The sequence below is a fragment of the Balaenoptera physalus genome, assembly GCF_965194825.1.
Source record: "Balaenoptera physalus genome assembly, chromosome: 16".
NCBI classification, from domain to species: domain Eukaryota; kingdom Metazoa; phylum Chordata; class Mammalia; order Artiodactyla; family Balaenopteridae; genus Balaenoptera; species Balaenoptera physalus.
In genome coordinates this window covers 64,924,183-64,943,241 of record NC_138898.1, presented here as the reverse complement: position 1 = coordinate 64,943,241, position 19,059 = coordinate 64,924,183, and the positions used below count along the sequence as shown (strand labels likewise).

The 19,059-nt window shown below is 48.7% G+C and overlaps 1 protein-coding gene across 2 annotated transcripts in view; it reads right to left on the bottom strand.

Moving 5' to 3' along the window:
• The window catches only part of SHISA9 (shisa family member 9), a 293,509-nt gene extending 279,892 nt beyond the window's left edge, over nucleotides 1-13,617 (bottom strand). For both annotated transcript variants that reach the window (XM_082429690.1, XM_082429691.1), the window contains exons 1-2: nucleotides 12,630-13,617; nucleotides 1,631-1,758 (exon numbers count right to left, since the gene is read on the bottom strand). In XM_082429690.1, coding sequence (XP_082285816.1) covers nucleotides 1,631-1,758; nucleotides 12,630-13,315 — 814 coding nt within the window. In that variant the 5' untranslated portion in view covers nucleotides 13,316-13,617. The remainder of the gene's footprint in view (nucleotides 1-1,630; nucleotides 1,759-12,629) is intronic.
• Between the last annotated feature and the right edge of the window lie 5,442 nt (nucleotides 13,618-19,059).

Genomic DNA, 19,059 nt, shown 5'->3' with positions numbered 1-19,059 from the left:
AAGGACTCAATACCATTTCAGCTTTCTCTACCTCATGGTCACATTCACTCACTTGTGATGTTTGGGACTCACATACACCTAGGTTCAACTTATTTCCCAGTGCATTCTGAAGGAGAATGTGCTCATTTCCATCAAAACCAGAACTGGATATGATTGCCATATCAGAGTTGGCGCAATTTACCATATCTTTCAGGGCTGTGAGATTTGGTCATAAAACTTCCAATGGCTGGTGTATTTTGCTCTAAAATGTGGCTATTTCTCGTATCATTTTATGGTCCAGTTCACAAATAAATAATGTCAAATTATTTAATATAATGAAACCTAAGACCTTCTACTTAGTAACCCATTTTCAAACCATGTACACATTGACTTTGCCAACATACTGCAACATTTCCAAGGCCATGAACAACTGTCACCATGCAGAATCAGAGAATCTGCATCACCTATGTCAAATTCCACAGGCTTATTCCTCTACCCGTTGAGCATGAAAATTTGCAACCAGTCCAAAAGTATGATTCAGCAAATAAAACACCAATGCCACTCCTGGTGCAGCTTTAGCAAAGGCGACCCAGACTAGAAAAATGTGCACTGCCAGAAATGTTTCTGTTTTTAAGAACCTCCAGCCACAACTGAATGCACCCTTTAAATTGTCTGGCTTTTGTTATTTTAAACCAAGCCCTCCACATTACTTTAATGTGGCGGTTACTTGAAAACATAATTGCTAGGAGTAACCACGGTAGTACACTACTGTCAAAAACAAAACAATCTTGTTTTCCCCACTGCCTGTAGTCAGTGCACCAGCTCCATAATGTATGTTGTATATACAGATCTTTGAAAGGAAAGAAAATCTTTGGGACCATACTAAGATCCCCAACTATGCTCCATCAGCTAAAGAATACCTATTGAAACACAATAGCAAATGCAGCTTTTTTTTTTTTTCCTGGAAGAACAATGGAACAATTTGCTACTGTTGAATCACACATACACACCCACCCCAAACCAACATAACCACAACTCAAAACGCCATACACATGCACACACGCACACACATACACACACAAAGTGTTTGTGGATTATATTTACGAAACTCTAGTTTTATGAAAAATAAATCTAGTTCTTCTGAACCAGTATCTGTTAACTGAAAGCAGCATGAAACCTAAAAGACACAACTGGCCTACCTCAGGAGGGAGACAGATAAGCAAATGAACCACTGGTTAACAGATTACCCAATCAAGATGAACCAACAAAATGGGTTATCGGCTAACAGATTTACTATCTAAGATGAACCAACCAAGTAATCCATTGGTTAACTAAGTACCCAACCATGATGAACCAACCAAGAGGGCCATTAGTGAACAGATCAACCAAGATGAACCACCCAAGTGGTTCTATTAATAGAAGAACCAAACATGAGAAATCCACCAAGTGGGTCACTCTTTAACAGAGAAACAAACCAAGTGAAAGCTGAGGATGCCACACACAGTTTGATCCAGAAGAGATAAAATAAAACTTCTTATTCAACAGAGAGAAGCTCTACATGGACCCAAACATACACCATGAAATCTGGAGTGGTGTGACCACCACTTGGGTCACCACACAGGACTGGAATGGATGGCACAGCTGTACTTACGAAGATTATTTATGGGGGTTCTGGTATCCATGTTCTCATAATGCTGGACATGGACCACGATGTTGAGATCTCTCTCCATGTGGTCAGTGTTGCAGTGGCCCTGTGGCCTCATGACATCTGCAAGGGCCCTGAAAGAAGAGAAAATTTAAATCTGTTCATTCAAAACAATCATTGGCACCTACATGGGCCTATGAACAAAAGACAAGACCCCTTCCTCCATGGAGCTGCCATTCTACTTAGGGGCAGAGGGGAAAAAAAGACATTAGTAAGTAAGTAAGATCACTGCAATTAGAGATTACATAAGGACCTCATGCAGAACAGTTCACATGCCTCTCACAATAGTGATGTAATAGCACTGTTACCTACTTTATAGAGTTGTTGAGAGGATTAAATGATGAATATATGTAATATGTCTGCACCCCACAAGTTTAGTTCCCCTTTATGACTAACCCTAGATACCAACACTTCACGTACAGCAATGGCCCACTATTCCTAACAATAAGTAACATTTACTGAGTACTTACCATAAGCCAGGCACTATACTAGTCACGTTACATACTTTAATTCAACTAAGCAGCATGTAAACATCTTATGAGGATTATTACTCTTTGTTTGCAGATGAGTAAACAAAGACTCAGAGAGGTGAACTGATTCCATTTACATGACATGTTCAGAATAGGCAAATCCATAGAGACAAAGTAGATTAGTGGTTGCCAGGGGCTGGGGGTGTGGGAGGGGAAATAGGAAGTGACTGCTAGTGAGTGAAGGGTTTCTTTTTAGGATGATGAAAATGTTCTAGAATTAGACAGTGGTGATGGTTGCTCAACTTTCTGAATATACTAAAAACCACTGAATTGTACACTTCTTTTTTTTTTTTAATTTATTCTTTATTCTTTTTTTTTTTTTTTTTTTTTTTTGGGTGTGTTGGGTCTTCGTTTCTCTGTGAGGGCTTTCTCCAGTTGCAGAGAGCGGTGGCCACTCTTCATCGCGGTGCGCAGGCCTCTCACTGTCGCGGCCTCTCTTGTTGCGGAGCACAGGCTCCAGACGCGCAGGCTCAGTAGTTGTGGCTCACGGGACTAGCTGCTCTGCGGCATGTGGGATCCTCCCAGACCAGGGCTCAAACCCGCATGCCCTGCACTGGCAGGCAGACTCCCAACCACTGCGCCACCAGGGAAGCCCTGAATTGTACACTTTTTAATATTTTTTAACATTTATTTATTTGGCTGTGCCAGGTTTTAGTTGCGGCACATCGGATCTTCGTTATGGCATGCGGGATCTAGTTCCCTGACCAGGTATCAAACCCAGGCCTCCTGCATTGGGAGGGCGGAGTCTTAACCACTGGACAACCAGGGAAGTCCCTGGACACTTTTTTTTTTAATCCTAAATATACTGAGATGGAGTGGTCTGGAAAAGCCTTTCTGAGGAGGTGATATCTGAGTCGAGCCCTGAACAGTAGAAGGAGTTGGTCACATAAAGACGATGAAAGAACATTCTGGGCAGAGGGGGCAGCAAGTGCAAAGGTCCTGAGGCAGGAAAGAGTTCAGGTATCTGAGGGACAAGCAAGAAGGCCAATAAAGCTGGATTATGGCAAACAGGGGGGATAATGTTACAAGGTGTGGATTATCCATTCTCCAAAACAAAAAAATGCCCAAGTTAACTCAGCTAATCAGCGGAGGGACTAAGATACAAATCTGAGTGTCTTTGAAATCAGAGTCCAGCCTCCTTCCTACTCTGTGCAGTAAGCAGGGCCTGAAACTCAAAGGGGTTGCAGGGGAGGAATGTTTGAAACATAGAACAGGTGCCTCCCAAACCTAATTTGCCTTTTTTCACTTTTAAACGGGCTCTTTATATGAACTTCAGGGGATCTCTGAACTCCTCTGGAATTGAATGGAAATTTTATTTGTGCGTTTTTCTCGAAGAAGAAGCCATAGATCTCAACAGATTCTCTAAGGAGTCTCTCCAAAATTTCAGAATATTCGGACTTTCAAGAGGACAGCAAAGTAAATATTCAGGATGTCTATCCGTGAACTCGGTCAGCACTGCCATCGGCAGATTCCCTGGGCTTCTTCTGAGTGCCAAAGTCCATGAAATTCACCTAAAAGCCAAGCCATACTTTTTCCAAGGCAGCCCTTCCCAGAGCATGCAGTGAAGACAGGGATTCTTAGAGCCCTCACATCCTGGACAAGGAGTCTTCAAGGTGTGGTCCAATCCCTCAGGGACTGCCTAAAATAATTTGGCATGGGGGAAGGAAACATGAGAACTTCTGTGTATGGTCTTTAGTCATTAAAAATAAGAAATAAATTTAATATGTGAATTGATGCTGGAGCCCTCATTTGGAAGACCCACGTCAGATGGTGAGAACCTGGAGTCTTGGACCAAGGAAGGTGGCGGGCAGTGGCACCATCATTAGGGTGCCTCACCTGTATTGCAGTTACGTGCACCCCTAAAGGGGATGTGCAGGCAAAGTATCTAGTTTTACTAGGCTAACCATCACTACATGGACATGGGGCTTGAAAATGTCCCCCATAACAAAACCACAGCTTGGAGATAATACTGATGACACAAGCACAGGAGAATGACAGATTGGACTCACCCTTCCTCTTCAACAGCTTCTCACAAGGTTAAAACAAATGATGGCCTATTCAGATCAAAATGAAGTCAGCCAAAAATCATCAAAGCTCTCATGAAAACGATTCAAACTATGGATTTATTTATGAATGATGAGCTTCATCCTCAACACACATTAGGCTTTGAGAGATGAGCTAATGGTTGCACGAAGTCAGCACCATTGGCAACAAATTGTAAATATTTACTTCACCTTCAGCTCACTTTAATATTTCTGTTCTTATGTATGCTTTATAGTGTATCTAAACAACAAGGTCCTACTGTATAGCACAGGGAACTATATCCAATATCCTGTGGTAAGCCATAAGGGAAAAGAATATGAAAAAGAATATATATATATATAAAACTGAATCACTTTGCTGTACAGCAGAAATTAACATATTGTAAATCAACTATCCTTCAATAAAATTTTAAAAAATAATAAATGCTATGGTGTACATAATAATTTTTGTTGGTATGTGCATAGATTGGGGTGTATGCTAAAAAAATGTTACAATTAGGGATGTGTTTTTAAAAATTAGTGAATTAGTGGAAAGAACCAATTATGTACTACAAGCCAAACAAATGCCCAAGGAATTGGTATTTATGTGTGGCACATACTTCGGGTGCTTCTCAAACTCGAATGTGCATTCAGATTACCTTTGGGGTCTTGTTAAGATGCAGATTCTGATTCAAGATGTCTGAGGCAGGGCCTGAGATTCTGCTCAAGCTCCCAGGTGATGGAGATGCTGCTGGTCCACAGGCCACAATCTGAATAGCAAGATCCTAAAGGTAATGCCATGGTAAATTTTATGTGTCAACTTGACTGAAGAGAACAAAGATTTGGTCAAACATTATTCTGGATGCGTCTGAGAGGGTGTTTTTGGATGAGATTAACATTTAGATTGATAGACTGAGGAAAGCAGATTGCCCTCCATGGGGTGGGCCTCACCTGATCAGTTGAAGGCTGGAATAGAACAAAAGGCCGACCCTCCCCCAAGTAAGAGAGAATTTCCCTGCCTGATGGCCTTCAAACTGGGACGTCAGCTCTTCATCTTTCTACGGTGACCTACAGGCTTTCAGACTCAAACTGGGACCTTGACTGCAGATTTTGGACCTCCCAGCTTCAATTATCATGTGTGGCAATTCTGCATAAATCTCTTCATAGATAGATAGATGATAGATAGATAGATACATAGATAGATAGATAGACAGACAGACAGATAGGTCGATCAATCTCCTAGAGGTTCTATTTCTCTGGAGAACCCTAACTAACACAGGCACCTTATTGAAGAAACTACACTTTTCCTCGATATCCCTTAACCCAGTTCCAAATTGTTATGTTAAAACATTGCCATTATTGAGGCTGATGATGGAATATTGGCAATTTCATAAGGTTCAACTTAGTATCACTTCACTTGTATATTTACTTGTACATTACCTGTCTCCTGCCATTTGACCATGAGCTCTGTGCCTGCACTATTCGCTGCATTCTCAGAGCTCTCTGCACAGTGCTGGGTATACCATAGGCACTCAATAAAAACCTATTGAATGGGGGCTTCCCTGGTGGCGCAGTGGTTAAGAATCCGCCTGCCAATGCAGGGGACACGGGTTCGAGCCCTGGTCCCGGAAGATCCCACATGCCGCGGAGCAACTGGGCCCGTGAGCCACAATTACTGAGCCTGCGCGTCTGGAGCCTATGCTCCACAACAAGAGAGGCCGCGATAGTGAGAGGCCCGCGCACCGCGATGAAGAGTGGCCCCCACTTGCCACAACTGCAGAAAGCCCTCGCACAGAAACGAAGACCCAACACAGCCATAAATAAATAAATAAATAAAATTTAAAAAAAAAAAACCTATTGAATGAATATATCAATGAGCAAATGAATGACTGACTGAGGAGATACCTTATGTCATATAAACCAGGATGTCAGGAATCAGAACTCCTATGTGCCAGGTACTGTACTAGGACTCAAGTGACAGATGGGGAAGAGACTGAGAGCATCCCTGCACTCCTTACTGTGAAAGATAATGGAAGGAGACAGATAATAAACTAGTAAACCAGTACATTATTAAGTTCATTTTAGACTGTAATGTGAAATGAAGCAAATAACATTAAGTGATGGGTTGGAGGGGGCGAGGAGGGGGGCGTTAGTAAGTAAGCCTGGGGGGGCAGGGACAGCATCTCAGACAAGGTGACATTGAGCTGAGACTTGAATGCAGACGAGGGGCCAGCCAGAGAATTTGAGGCAAACCAACACAACAACTCCAAAGCAGCAATAAGCGTGGCATATCTGAGGAACAAAAAGAAAAGGCTGCATCCCTTTACTTTCCAATTACAGAGAGCAAATAAAAGACCCCAGCATTATCGAACAGAGCTCAGAATTCCAGCACCTTGCTTCAAAGCCTCCAGGGGTTCCAAGGTCTAAACTATGTCCTGACTTTTAAACACTTGAATGGGATTCCTGAGAATTTCCTCTTTTACCAGAAGCATCATTTATTTTTCAAGGATCTAAGGGTAATGGGCACCAGGTACCTTTCTGGAGTAGTGGTTATACAGGTGTAGACATTTGTCCAAGCTCATCAAACTGTACAGATAATGTGTGTGCATTTTATTGTGTAAATTAGACCCCAATAAAGTGGATTTTTTTAACATCTTTATTGGAGTATAACTGCTTTGCAATGTTGTTAAAGTTGATTTTTCAAATGTTAAGGACTCAGTGCCCAAAGAGAAGCAAACATATTCTGCAAAGAAAAATAATTTAGACTTTTCCATGGCCAACAGTATATGCATTCATGGGCTTCTCCAGCCTGGGGAGCTGGTGGAAGCCACAAGATAACCATAGATGTGTAAGAAAAAGGGGAGGTGGAAGGGAAGCTGGAATAAGAGAGAAAAGGCAAGGGAAGAAGGGACATATATCACTTGATGCCATTTCTTTGCAAGAGACTCTAGCACTTGTGAAGCATGTTTGAAAAACACACAGGACATTGTGCTACATAATTTGCCACTTGTTTCAGATTCTATTTGAAGGTGGGCAAAATAATGACATGTGTTCCCTACTGGCTTCGAGTGTAGAGATCTTCAAACACGCGTTCCTGCCCCCAAGGTCATTTCTTACCGATGCCTTTGCCAAGGGGCTGGCCCTGCCAGGGGCAGATGCAGAAAACATGCCTCGTCTTGATCTGACAGTGGCTCTGTGAACTGGCCCCGATGTGTGCACTGTTATTTGCAGGGCATCGAGCACCTCTCTGTGATCTGCAAAGATTGAAGTCCTGCATCTCAGTGATCCAAGGCAGTGCAGCCTAGTAGTCGAGGATCTGTGCTACAGCCTCAGACTGTCTGGGCCTGAAGTCCAACTCCTCCACTCACTAGGGGATTGTGCATCCTCTTGGAAAGCAATCTGTGCCTCCGTGAAAGGCAGACTGTCATAAGGCCGACCTCCTTGGGGTGCGACATGAAATTAAATGAGAATTTACACACAAGTTTATGGCAAAATAGTAAAACCAGCAAGTGTTCTTCAATATCACACAGGCCAACTCTTTGCAATGCATCTAATGTTGTCATACATGGATTGTCTCTCCTATTCTGAACCTGCCACTCCTTCTGCTAAAATTAAATGCAAGCCCAGAGAGGTTATGAGACTTGGCCAACGTCACACAGCTAAACAGTCATAGCAGAGCAAGGGCTAGACACAGAGTTCCAGACTACAACTTCACCCACTTCGGTAGATAAGGGTTAGAAAATTCCAGTAATAAGGATGATGATAAAGGTTAATAGTCACTGAGCAGTGACCATATGGCAGGCCCTGCACTAAGAGCTTTCTGAGCCCAGTCTCAGTGAATCCTCACACAAGCCTATGATATAGGGACCCTCATCATCCCATTCTGTAGGCAAGAACCTGAGAATCAGAGAAGTGACGTAAATTTCTCAGAATCACACAGCTATTAAGTGGCTGAGCTGGGACTGAATCTGGAGCCATCTGACTTGAGCACATTTCTGTTAAGATCAGCCTGATGACCTCTCTGGGGACTGCAGGTAACATAACTGAGTGAATGGGGCTGGGGGCGGGGGGGTCGGGGGCTGGAGATTAAACCTGAGAGGGTCCTAAAGGGAACAGTTGCCGTTTGAATATGCAGGTCCAGTATTACCGGACCTATTGATTTCTCAAGAGAAATCAGAAATCTGGATTTCTGTGTGAAATCTCTCAGTTTTTAAATGTTGGCAATTGGTTCTAAGTTGGTTTTAAAACACCGTACTTAATAGAGACTAAAGAGATTTCAAAGCCAAAGGCAGTGAGCTTTGACTGGATCCTGGTTTGAGAAACCAAGCTCTAAAAGACATTTCTGGTACACGACTGGGAAAACAGTAACACAGTTGGCTATTTGATGACGTTACGGGATTTCTGTTCTTTTTCTTGGGTGTGGTACTGGAATTGTGTTATGCGGGAGAACGTCCTTGTTCTTAGGAGATCCACACTGAAGTATTTAAGGATGAAGCATCATGTCTGCAACTTATTTTCAACTGCTTCAGCCAAAAAACAAAGGAAAAAAAGAGAGGAAGGGAGGGAAGGAGAAAAGAAGGAAAAAAGGAAGGGAGGAAAGAAGGAAGAGAGAGAGAGAGATAGCAAACAGGACGAAATACTAATAATTGTTCAATCTAAATTGGTACTTCTTGACTGGGAGTGATTTTGCCCCTGGATGACTTTTGGCAACACCTGAGGACGTTTGTAATTGCCGCGAATGAAGCGTGGGGTGGGTGCTAAGCTGCACCTGGTGGGTAGAGCCCAGGGCTGCTGCAATGCTCCGGACAGCGTCCAGAGCAAAGAATTATCCAGCTCCGAATGTCAACAGTGTCAAGGGGAAGAAACCCTGCTCTAGATGAAAGATATACTGGACTTCGTGTTTATTCTTCTTTCAAGTTTTTTATATGTTTAAAATGTTTCACAATAACAAATTGAGGAAAACTTAAAAATAAGAATACAAAAATAGAAATACCTTGCAGACCAAACAAAACACATCTGCATGGTTTGGTACCCATAGCTGGCCACCATTTGCAGTCACTTCTTCCAATAAATTGTGCTTGAATGTGGCAGCTGTTACAGCTGCTGAGTGAGCATCTGTACAGTTCTCCCAACATCACAGGCAAGGCCCATGCACGCTCCTGGAACTGCTGTCTTTCCCCTTTTTCAGTCCTAATCAGCCCAAAAGGAAGCAGGCGATGTGCCCAGGACTCTGAGCCTGGAAACTGACATCCTCAAACACAAGCACACTGGTCACCAGGAGCAGTCAGGGTGTGACGTGGGAGCAGCACGTGCTGTTAAGTCTTTGAGGAGAAGATACTTTCAGATGAGGTAAGAACAAACTCCCCATCCCAGTGACCCTAGCAGCTGCAGACAAAGTAAATGAAGAGGCTGCAGCCAGCAGGTTAATTTCACCTAGAAGCCACTGTACAGTCTCTCTGATGCCGAGCTTGGTGTGCTGGCCCCACCCAAGCATCCCATGGCCCGTGCAGGCAAAAGTGGATGAGGCCACTGCTACGGCTGGGACTTGACATGATTCACTGCATCAGCAGAGCAGGAGGCGTTTGGTGAGAACTTGGGGCGGCCCCCAGCACCACAGAAATACACATAAAGGCTACACACACGGGGAAAACCGGCAATAGAATGTAAATAAATAAGAGTCACACTGGATGAATTCATCCATCCTCAATCCCGTAAAATATTCCCAAATCAAGACCAGTGTTTCTCCAAGTGTGGACCACTTTACGTGAGCCATTCAGGGAGGTGGTGAAATGAAGATTTCCGAGGCCCAGACGGATGGATTTAGAATCTCTCTGGATCGAACTCAAGACTGTGCATTTTAGGAAGCTCCCCAAATTCTGACGCTCACTCAAACTGAAAACATCTGCCCCCGACACAGCTGAAACCAGGGGACTAAGGATTGCACAATTTTCTGTGTGACCTTGAGCAAGCCACCAACCTCAGCTATGATTTGCTCCTATGTAAGTGGGAATTAAATTAGCACCTGTCTCGTCGCTGTGCAAACTAAACGAGAGAATGTTTACACACACACACACACACACCCCTAGTATAGTGCCTGGCACCCAGAACTGTGCTCAGCAAATGTTACTTCCTTTTCCCGGGCAGTGATTGGCTGAACACTGTAAAGCCTGGAGAGATATGCATAAGTATGGATGCTCAGGCCCCACCCTAGAGGTTCTGATTTGAACCATCTAGGGTGGGGCTCCCGGCAAGAGGACTTTCTTAAAAGCATGCCAGGTGATCCTATACATCAGCCGGGGTTGAAAACCATACTTTAGGAGTTGCAAGTAAAAATCAACCATCCTTTCTCTTCAGGAGTACATACTTTCACTCCATTCTGGAATTCCCAAAATGTATGCAAGGAGAGCCTGTGTTAAGGCTCTGTTACCCCAGGACTGGGCACCCCTAGATTTCACCTCCAAGCAGACCTTTTCCAATACCTGCAGAGGAATGTGGCTGCAGCCTGCTGGGCTGAAGTAAACAGAGCTGCAAGGGGGCAGGACCAGGAAGTTGAGTCCCTGCTGGCCTGAAGCTACTAGCATCTTTCTCCCACAGATGCCCAAAGGTTAGCTCCCCTCTCCACCTTCTCACCTCCCTCTTCACGCCTCTCCACCCCCATCCCAGCCAAACAAGGAGGAGGGCTCCCGTAAGCGCCGGTTTGCAAGGCAAAGGCTCCAAGGAGATTTCAGCAGAGGAATTAAGCCGAAATCTGCAAGGCAGCCTACCTATCCCTGGGTGAATCTCCCTACCAAGGCAACAGTCGCTGCCGCAGCCCTGCTTCCGTGTCTCACTCTCACCTTAATACAGACCCTTGGCGAGGACAGTGGGGGAAGTGAAACCACCCGGCCCATGCGGTTGGCGATCGGGCACCTCGGGGTTACGGGGAGGTGGGCGGGGCCTGCTCTTGACTCTTTTTAGTAGGTCAGGCTTTCTTGAATGCCCTAGGAGCTTACTTCTGTGCCTTCAGACCTCAACATCCATCCACACCTCCCTGCTGACCCAAACCGAGAGGGACTTCCTCACCTCTTCCCCCAAATTCTTCCCGTCTGGAAAAAAAAAAAAAAAATCATCGGATAATCTGAGTATAAATAGAAAATAATTACTAGTGAGGTGGTGATGTTCCTTCGCCTATTTTTGGTGGGTCTCTTTGTTGAGATTTTTTAAGCAGGCACACGGAGCGCGTGCAGACACACGCGGGCACACAAGCACCCGGAGGTGCGGGGTGTGTATGTGTGTGTTGGGTGGGGCGTGGGGGGAACACATGGCGACTCTGTTAACCATATTCGGAAAAAGAATAAACCTTGCGCCCCAGTCATCCAGCTGTTCGCAGGCCACCCGGCGCTCTTCAACCCCGCCCGCCCGGACCTCACACCAAGCCCAGGCCTCTCCCCGGCCGGGGGCTGCGTCCTCGCGTCTGCGTGTTCCGCCTCAAAGTTACTGTGTTGTGCGAATCGATTTAGATACTTAAAAAAACAAAAAACAAAAAACAAAAAGGCAAATAGCTCCATTAATCCCAAATGCCTTCTCCCATCTGCTGAGACTTGCTCGTGCTGGGACTTGCATAATGAATAAGGCAAAGGGGAAGTTGACGAATCAGGGTGTCTGGGGGGTGAAGGCGCGCGGGGAGGGGGCTCCGGTCCTTGGAGGCCACACCGGCCCGGGCAAGGGGGGCGGGGGGGGCAGCGCGCAGCAGAGGTCGCTGCCCCAGGCAGGGAGAGATGGCGACTGGAGAGGGGGACAAGGGGGTTAAGGGGAGGGGTGGCGAGGTCCCAATTCCAGGGACCTGGCAGCTCGGAGTAAGCGAGGCGGCCGCTCCAAGCACAGCTTTTGTTCTCGCCCTCCCCGCACTCTCCACCTCCCTCGCCACATTTTTGCGAGTCGTACGAGTTGCAGGCGGCACACACTCCTTGCCTCCCTCCCTCCCTCCCGCACACACGCGCGCGCGCGAGCTCACACACGCCCCCCTTCCCTTTCGGGCTCGCCGGCCCCTGTTTACCTAGAGGCTAGTATCTGGAATCCGAAGGCTGGACCCCCTCCCCAAAACCCAAGACTTCGGAGCCACGGGTTCCCAGGCTGTGTGTCTCAAGTCCGCTGCAAGCCTCGGCGGGAGGGGGCGGCAAGCGGGCGGGGGAGGGGGGAAAGACACCCCTAACCCCCCACAGACGCTCATGTCCGCACCTGTGCTGAGCGCAGCGTCCCCTCTCTGCGCTCCCAGCCCAAGTTGGCTGCCCGGGTGACATACCCCCGCGAAGAAGCCGGGGTCGGGGGGAGCGCCATTGCCTCCAGTAAGGTGGAGAGGGGAGAGTAGGGAGAGCGGCGCCCGGAGGGGAGGGTGAGGGGGGGAAGGCAGCCCACCTGGACATGTGCTCCCTTTGGGGCCGGTGCGCTTTCTCCAGCCCCAGCTTGGTGAAGATGCCCACGAGCACCATGACGGCCACCACCCCGCAGATGATGTAAACGATCAGGTTGGTCTTGTCCTTGGTGGGGTCGTGCAGGGGGTCGTCCTTGCGCGCTGGGGGCTTGCCGGTGTTGAGCCAGAGTGGAGTGTCGTAGTTGGTGCAGGTGCTCTGGTTCAGTCGCCGCTTCTTAAACGTGCAGCAGAACCGGAAGCCACAAGTCCCGCAGCAGAAGATGAAGTCGCCCGAGCTGCAGTTGAACGGCGGGTCCCACTGGCCCATGACATCGAAGTAGCCCCGGCAGAAGTCCGGCGTGGGCGCCCGGGTCGGGGGTGCGTCCGAGACCCCCACGCCCTCGCCAACCTCTCCGGAGGCGGCCCCCGAGCGGTTGCCCCCCGCCAGCACCACCACGCCGCCCAGCTGCGCCAGCTGCCCGTGCCCCGCTCGCTCCTGCGCCCGGCACACGCGGGCGCACAGCTCGGTGAGGAAGCAGCCGAGGAGCAGCCGGAGGACGCGGCGCATCGTGTTTCCCAGCCCGGGCTCGGCCGCTCGGCCGCTGCTGGAGCCGCTGCAGCCGCCTCTCGAGGCGCGGCCGAAGCTGCCGAGGCTGCTGCCGGGGGCTGCGAGCCGCCGCGGGCCGCACATGCAGGGAGCGGCGCGGGGCGCTCGGTGGTCGGCGGCCACTGCGCTCGGCTCAGCCCGCGTTCGCCTCCAGCGCGCAGCGCGCCGAGGGGCCGGCCGGGGAGGAGCGCGCCGGCCGGGCGGGGGGAGGAGGAGCGGGGGCAAGCGCGGGGTGCAGGTCCGGCTGGCCACAGGGGGAGGCGGGGGCCGGAGAACAAGGGCGAGTCGGTCTGTCCGCGCCTCCCCTCGGCCGGCGGCTCTGGACCCGCCGCCCCGCGCCCGCTCGCAGGATCCCTCTCACCTCTCCAGCTGGCCAAGTGCGCCGGAGAGAGCGAAGCAACACTTGTGGAATGAAGGGAGGGCAGGAGGGAAGGGGGAGGGGGAGGAGGGCGGGCAGAGGAGGCGCGCGGGGGGGGGGGAGGGGGCGGGAGCGAGCTGAAGAGGGGCGGGGGCGCGGGAGAGGTGACTCGGGCTGGCGGGCGCCAACTGGGGGGCGTGCAGAGCTGAGCCTGGCTGGCGGGCGGAGAGGAGCGAGCTCCGGCAGCCGCAGAGGCTGAAGCAAGCACAGCTCGGATTTCCCGGCAGGTGGAAACGGCTGCGGGACCTCCCGCGCCCTCTCTGGAGGGGAGCCGCGGCTCAGACCTGTTCAGGGCGCAGAGGCGGCTCCGCCCGGGGCTTTTTCCCGGGAACGTGCGCAGCAGCTGCGGCTGGAGTCGGCCCACCAGGGAAGGGGTGACTCGAAGGGTTGAGGGACAGACCAGGTGGCTTCCACTCCAAGACAGACTGGGGCGCAGTCTGATCAGGGTCACCCCTCCCAGGTGCGCGGGGCCGCCCTGACCTTTCCCCGACTGCGCCCTCCAGCCCGAGGCGCCACCCTTTTGGCTCAACTCCCGGGGCCCAGGCGAGGACCAAGGTTGAGCTGGGAAGGCCGGTGGCAAGCGCCTGGGCCCGGGGTAAGCACCCCCGGGAGAGGGGCTCGGGATGAACTAAAATCAAAGAAACGCAGGGGTAAGGTGAGGAAGCGGCCAAGGCCGAGGCAATGGCCTGTCCCAGAACGTCTTTCCTTGGGACTCTCCCAGGCCCCTAGACCCGCCACTTTGTCCCTCTTCGCCCTCGCCGCCTTCCCTGCGCTCCACAGGAGGGCACACCGCGGCGCCGCCTCTGCGCGCCCAGATCTGGTGCAGCGCAAGGCCTGGCGCCCGGCCTCAGCTGCCCTCCGGTACCTGGAGCCCGCGCGCATCGGTCTCCCGGAGCCGGCTGGTCCCGGTCCCCACCGACCCTCCACCTCCCTGGATATCCTCACCGGGAGCTGCCGAGCCGGGCCTTGCTTCCTCGGCTTTCCGTCTCCCGTCGCCAGTCAGTGTTTCCAAACCTGCCCTCTCTCAAATCAGCCGATTCCAGCCATCCGTCGGCCCTCTCCCATTTCTCCCACTTCTTCCTCTCTTCGGCTTGAATTTGACTCCAGTAGCCCCTAAAACAGGATTTGTACCAAAGCTGCTACACCAAATTTAGATCCCCACACGCCCCTGCGTTTTGTTTTTTTAATTGCATTAACTAAGTATACACTTAGCAGTAGGCTAGGCGATTTGCAGGGAAATGTTTCCACCACCCTTCTCTCCATTTGGCTGCAGTCAAGGGCTTCTCAGGGCATTTTCAAAGAACCAAGAGCTTGGGCCACATATAAAATAACATACGGCAGGGGCGGGGGTGTCCTCTTAATTGAAAAAAGCATGGGGTTTTATTGGGACTCCGTTGCAAGTTTTCTCAGAATGAGACACAGTTGGGCTAATTGTGCCTTCTCTTTGAAGAAACGGTCACCTACTGTCTCCCCCAAAGACTTGCAGAAATGACCCTATTCCAACAAGAAACACACCAGGGCAATACTGATAGAACGTATCCAGGGGTGTACCAGCCCTGGAAGGCTCACTGAATTATGGGCTGTATTATGTACTAAACCCATCAGGACGAGGCGTGAGATTGTGTAGTCTGAACTCATCGGATTCATCATAATGGGATCCCCAAAACAGGACAGTGTGGACTGTCTGTCCACCCACACCAGCACTGTGTAAGTCTCTACAAACACAGGCATTGGTGTGGAAGAGCTGACCACAGCTGACGTTTATTCAATGCTTGTAACATACCCACTAAGCTTGCTTGTTCTAAAATCACCTCCTCGAGGATGCTTAGAGCGGTGCCTAGCCTCTAGCAGACAATCTGGGAATATTTGCTGAACCACTGAATGACTGACTTCATTTAACTCTACCTGTTAGGTAATCTTACCAAGCTCACACAACAGAGGGAGAGACTGAGGCCCAAAGCAATTAAACCAGGTGCCCAAGGAAGCACAGCAAGGAAGTGCTGCCGTTGGCATTTGACCCAAGAAATTTGACTCAGGAGCCTATGTTCTAACCACTGCAGGTAGCACCTTCCTAAAATAGGCCTCCAGACTCTCCATCCACCTGACAATATGGGGTTTTTTTTTCTGTCTTCCCACATTGAAATGTAAAGGCCACGGCAGAAAGGGCCTTGACTCTCACAGGGTCCCCCAGCATCTAGAACAATGTGGATATGGGAAACACCTGAAAAATATGTACAGGCTGTTTTAATGAACTAAGACCTTTTATGCAAGACCCTGTCTTAAACTGAGAGAGGAAAGGAACACCTAGGGCTGAGACAGATATGCAGAGGGGCTGGGATATTTCCACATACTAATCCAGAATTAGGAAGTTCTGCTCCGGCATGTTTGCCACAGTCCGGGAAGCTGAGGCTCAAGTAAGGGCTTTGTCCAAGGTCATATGGCCAGCAAATGGGAAATGCACAGCTGGACGCAGAGTGTCGGGTGCCTAATCCCAGGTCTCCTGCCATCCTACCCCACTGCACCCCACGTGACTCTTCCCGGCAAGCATCAGGGCTGAGAGCTGAGGGCAACGACCCACTGAGGGCTAGGTCACAGACACCTTCCCGCAAGAGTTGGGGGCTTGAAGGCCCTTCTAAATTTGATTTTTTTAAAAAAGAACAATCTTAGCGAAAAGAGACAAAATCTAGACAGAAAAGTCCATTTCAGAATCTGCCTCCAATCTCTGTAAAATATTGCCTGTCACCAGGACATTTGAGTCTGGTCCTCAGAGGAGACTGGCTCTGGCTGCCGCTCCCGGCTTTAATTAACAGAGACTGCCCCCTGTTTGTCACAGGGAGAGTGCAGGGATCTTGCTTGGGAAAGAAGCGGACCTAATCCACTCTGCGTGGCTTATTTACCGCATTCCATACCTGAAGCCCCGTGAGCTTTGCCCAAACCAAAATTCCCTTCCTGCTCCCACCGGCCGTGGCTGTCACTGCCCCCTGGAATACTGCCCGAGCCTGTTTCCCAAGAATTTGAAAAATATTTAGAAGAGAGAGGAATCATCTGGGTTCCTTTTACTCCTCAAAGGAAAAAAGTTGATTTCCTCTGGGTATGTCAAGTCAGTAAATAGATTCATTACTTCGTACTAGATGTGTGATTATTGGGAACATGCCCCCATTTGGAATTGATTGAGAGTGATTGAGAGTATATTTCTTTCAGGGCTTTGGGGGCTGGGGGGCGGGGGGCAGTGAAACACCTGGCAAGTTCATGGAAGATGAAAAATCATTAGCAAGTGTCACCCCCCTACCACTACCCAAATGAATTCGTGCAAACGTGTTGAAATTAAAATGTAGCTCTTAATGAAAGTGCTTTCTATGAAAGAGATGATAACATTATTATTTACAACACAGGGGCTTTTAATATTTAAAGAAGAATCTCATTTGCTCTAGCCTTAATTATGTCAGACTGCAGTGCATGTAACAGCAAGAATGCAATTGTACTCCCCAACAATTAGGGGAGAGCAATGCAAGGAAGGATGTTCGCTTACCAGGACTTGCAATCAATGTCCAGAAGCAGCTCAACAAATTAGATTATTTGCCCTGTGGCCCTCACTCCAAGGAGGTGTTTGTTAATTGTCCCATCAGGTGGTCCTTAGGGTTTCAAAGCAGTTTCTAAGCAACTGTTAGCCTTGAGAAAAAATAAGAGTTGAAACTGAAGCTTTAGTTTATAACCTCAGGGAGCTTCCCCGGTGAAATTCGAAACTGGCCCATCTCAGGAGACAGAGGGAAGAAAGAAGCAGCCACTCCAGATTGGCAGAATTAATAAACAAGGGAACTTATAGTAGAGTTTGTCTTGGGTGGCTGCAAGAGGAGTAGATCTCTGCACCCACCTGCCAGAATCTTAACAGTTTATTTAGGCTTTTGCCTCCTTGGAACAGCTTCTAGTGAGGGAACAGTGGGTGGAATGTACATTTCAAGGACAGAGGAGGGAGAGAGGAGCCTCAGATTGCCCAGGTCCAGCTCTCTGGTCAATGGGTGGTCACATCCTCTCGAAGACTTTCCCCAACAGAAGCCAAAATGTAGCTAGTACCTTGCCAGCTTCAAGCAACACACTGATTTGATGCATTTTAGTCTCTTGTTCTGAAAAGATAAGAGAAGCCTTATAGAAGAAGTGAAGTGGGTCTGCAGTAAGCTTCTCTCAGACTAGAGGTGGTATGTGAGATGATTTTTGGTGGTACACCAACAAAGATTTTTTAAATAGTTTTATATTTGTTGAGGAAAAAAATGCACAGCCTAAAAGCTGAGAATTATGTTTCATTTGGTTGGACAATCTGAGGACTTCAAGCCAGGGAGACAGGACTCTCAGACCGCTCTGAGGGACTGCTCCAAAGAGGTAAGGGAGGAGCCAGGATATACAGGAGTTTTTGCAGCAAAGACCAGGCAGTCGGAACATCAAAAGATTATTGTTAATTGGGGACTTCCCTGGTGGCGCAGTGGTTAAGAATCCACCTGCCAATGCAGGGGACACAGGTTCGAGCCCTGGTCCGGGAAGATCCCACATGCTGCAGAGCAACCAAGCCCATGCGCCACAACTACTGAGCCTGCGCTCTAGAGCCCGTGAGCCACAACTAATGAAGCCCACGCCCTCTAGAGCCCGTGCTCCGCAATAAGAGAAGCCACCGCAGTGAGAAGCCCGCGCACCGCAACGAGGAGTAGCCCCCCGCTCACAGCAACTAGAAAAAGCCCGCGTGCAGCAACGAAAACCCAACGCAGCCAAAAAATTAATTAATTAAAAAAAAAGATTACTGTTAATTAAAGAAAACCAGATATCTCAAGTTAATGAATTTAGCGCTTTTCTATGTCTGGGAAGATGCAAGAGTCTGGGCTCACTGAAATCATTCTTTTGATATGCTCCTCAGCTCTCTGGGGCCGGAATCCTGCTTTTCTCCATTCTGAATCCCCTCAGGGTGCACCGTTTGAGTTGACTGCAATGGCTAAGGGCTTGGCAGTGGGCAGCCCATGTGACTCCATCCTGAGTTCCTTCAGGGTTCATTGTCCAGGAAGTCTGTAGTGGCTTGATGGCTGCAACGTCCTTTGTTTACTGACATGGCAGGCAACATTTTTTCATTGACATATTTATTTCAATGTGTATCAGAAAAAAATGACCCATCAAACACATGGCTTAAATATTTAAGGTATAGTTAATTCTTTCAAGTACAACAATTTAAAGTCAATTTTTTAAAAATAATAAATATATTATAGTATTTATTAATGAAGTGAAATACGAATAGAGAATATAAAGTGGCTGGTACTGAAAACCAAAGTTTAGGAAGCTTGGGCTTTGGTATCAGGACGGGGTTTCTCAACTTCTGCACTGCTGACCTTTTGGAGCCGTTAATTAATTCTCCACTGGGGGGGTCTGTCCTGTG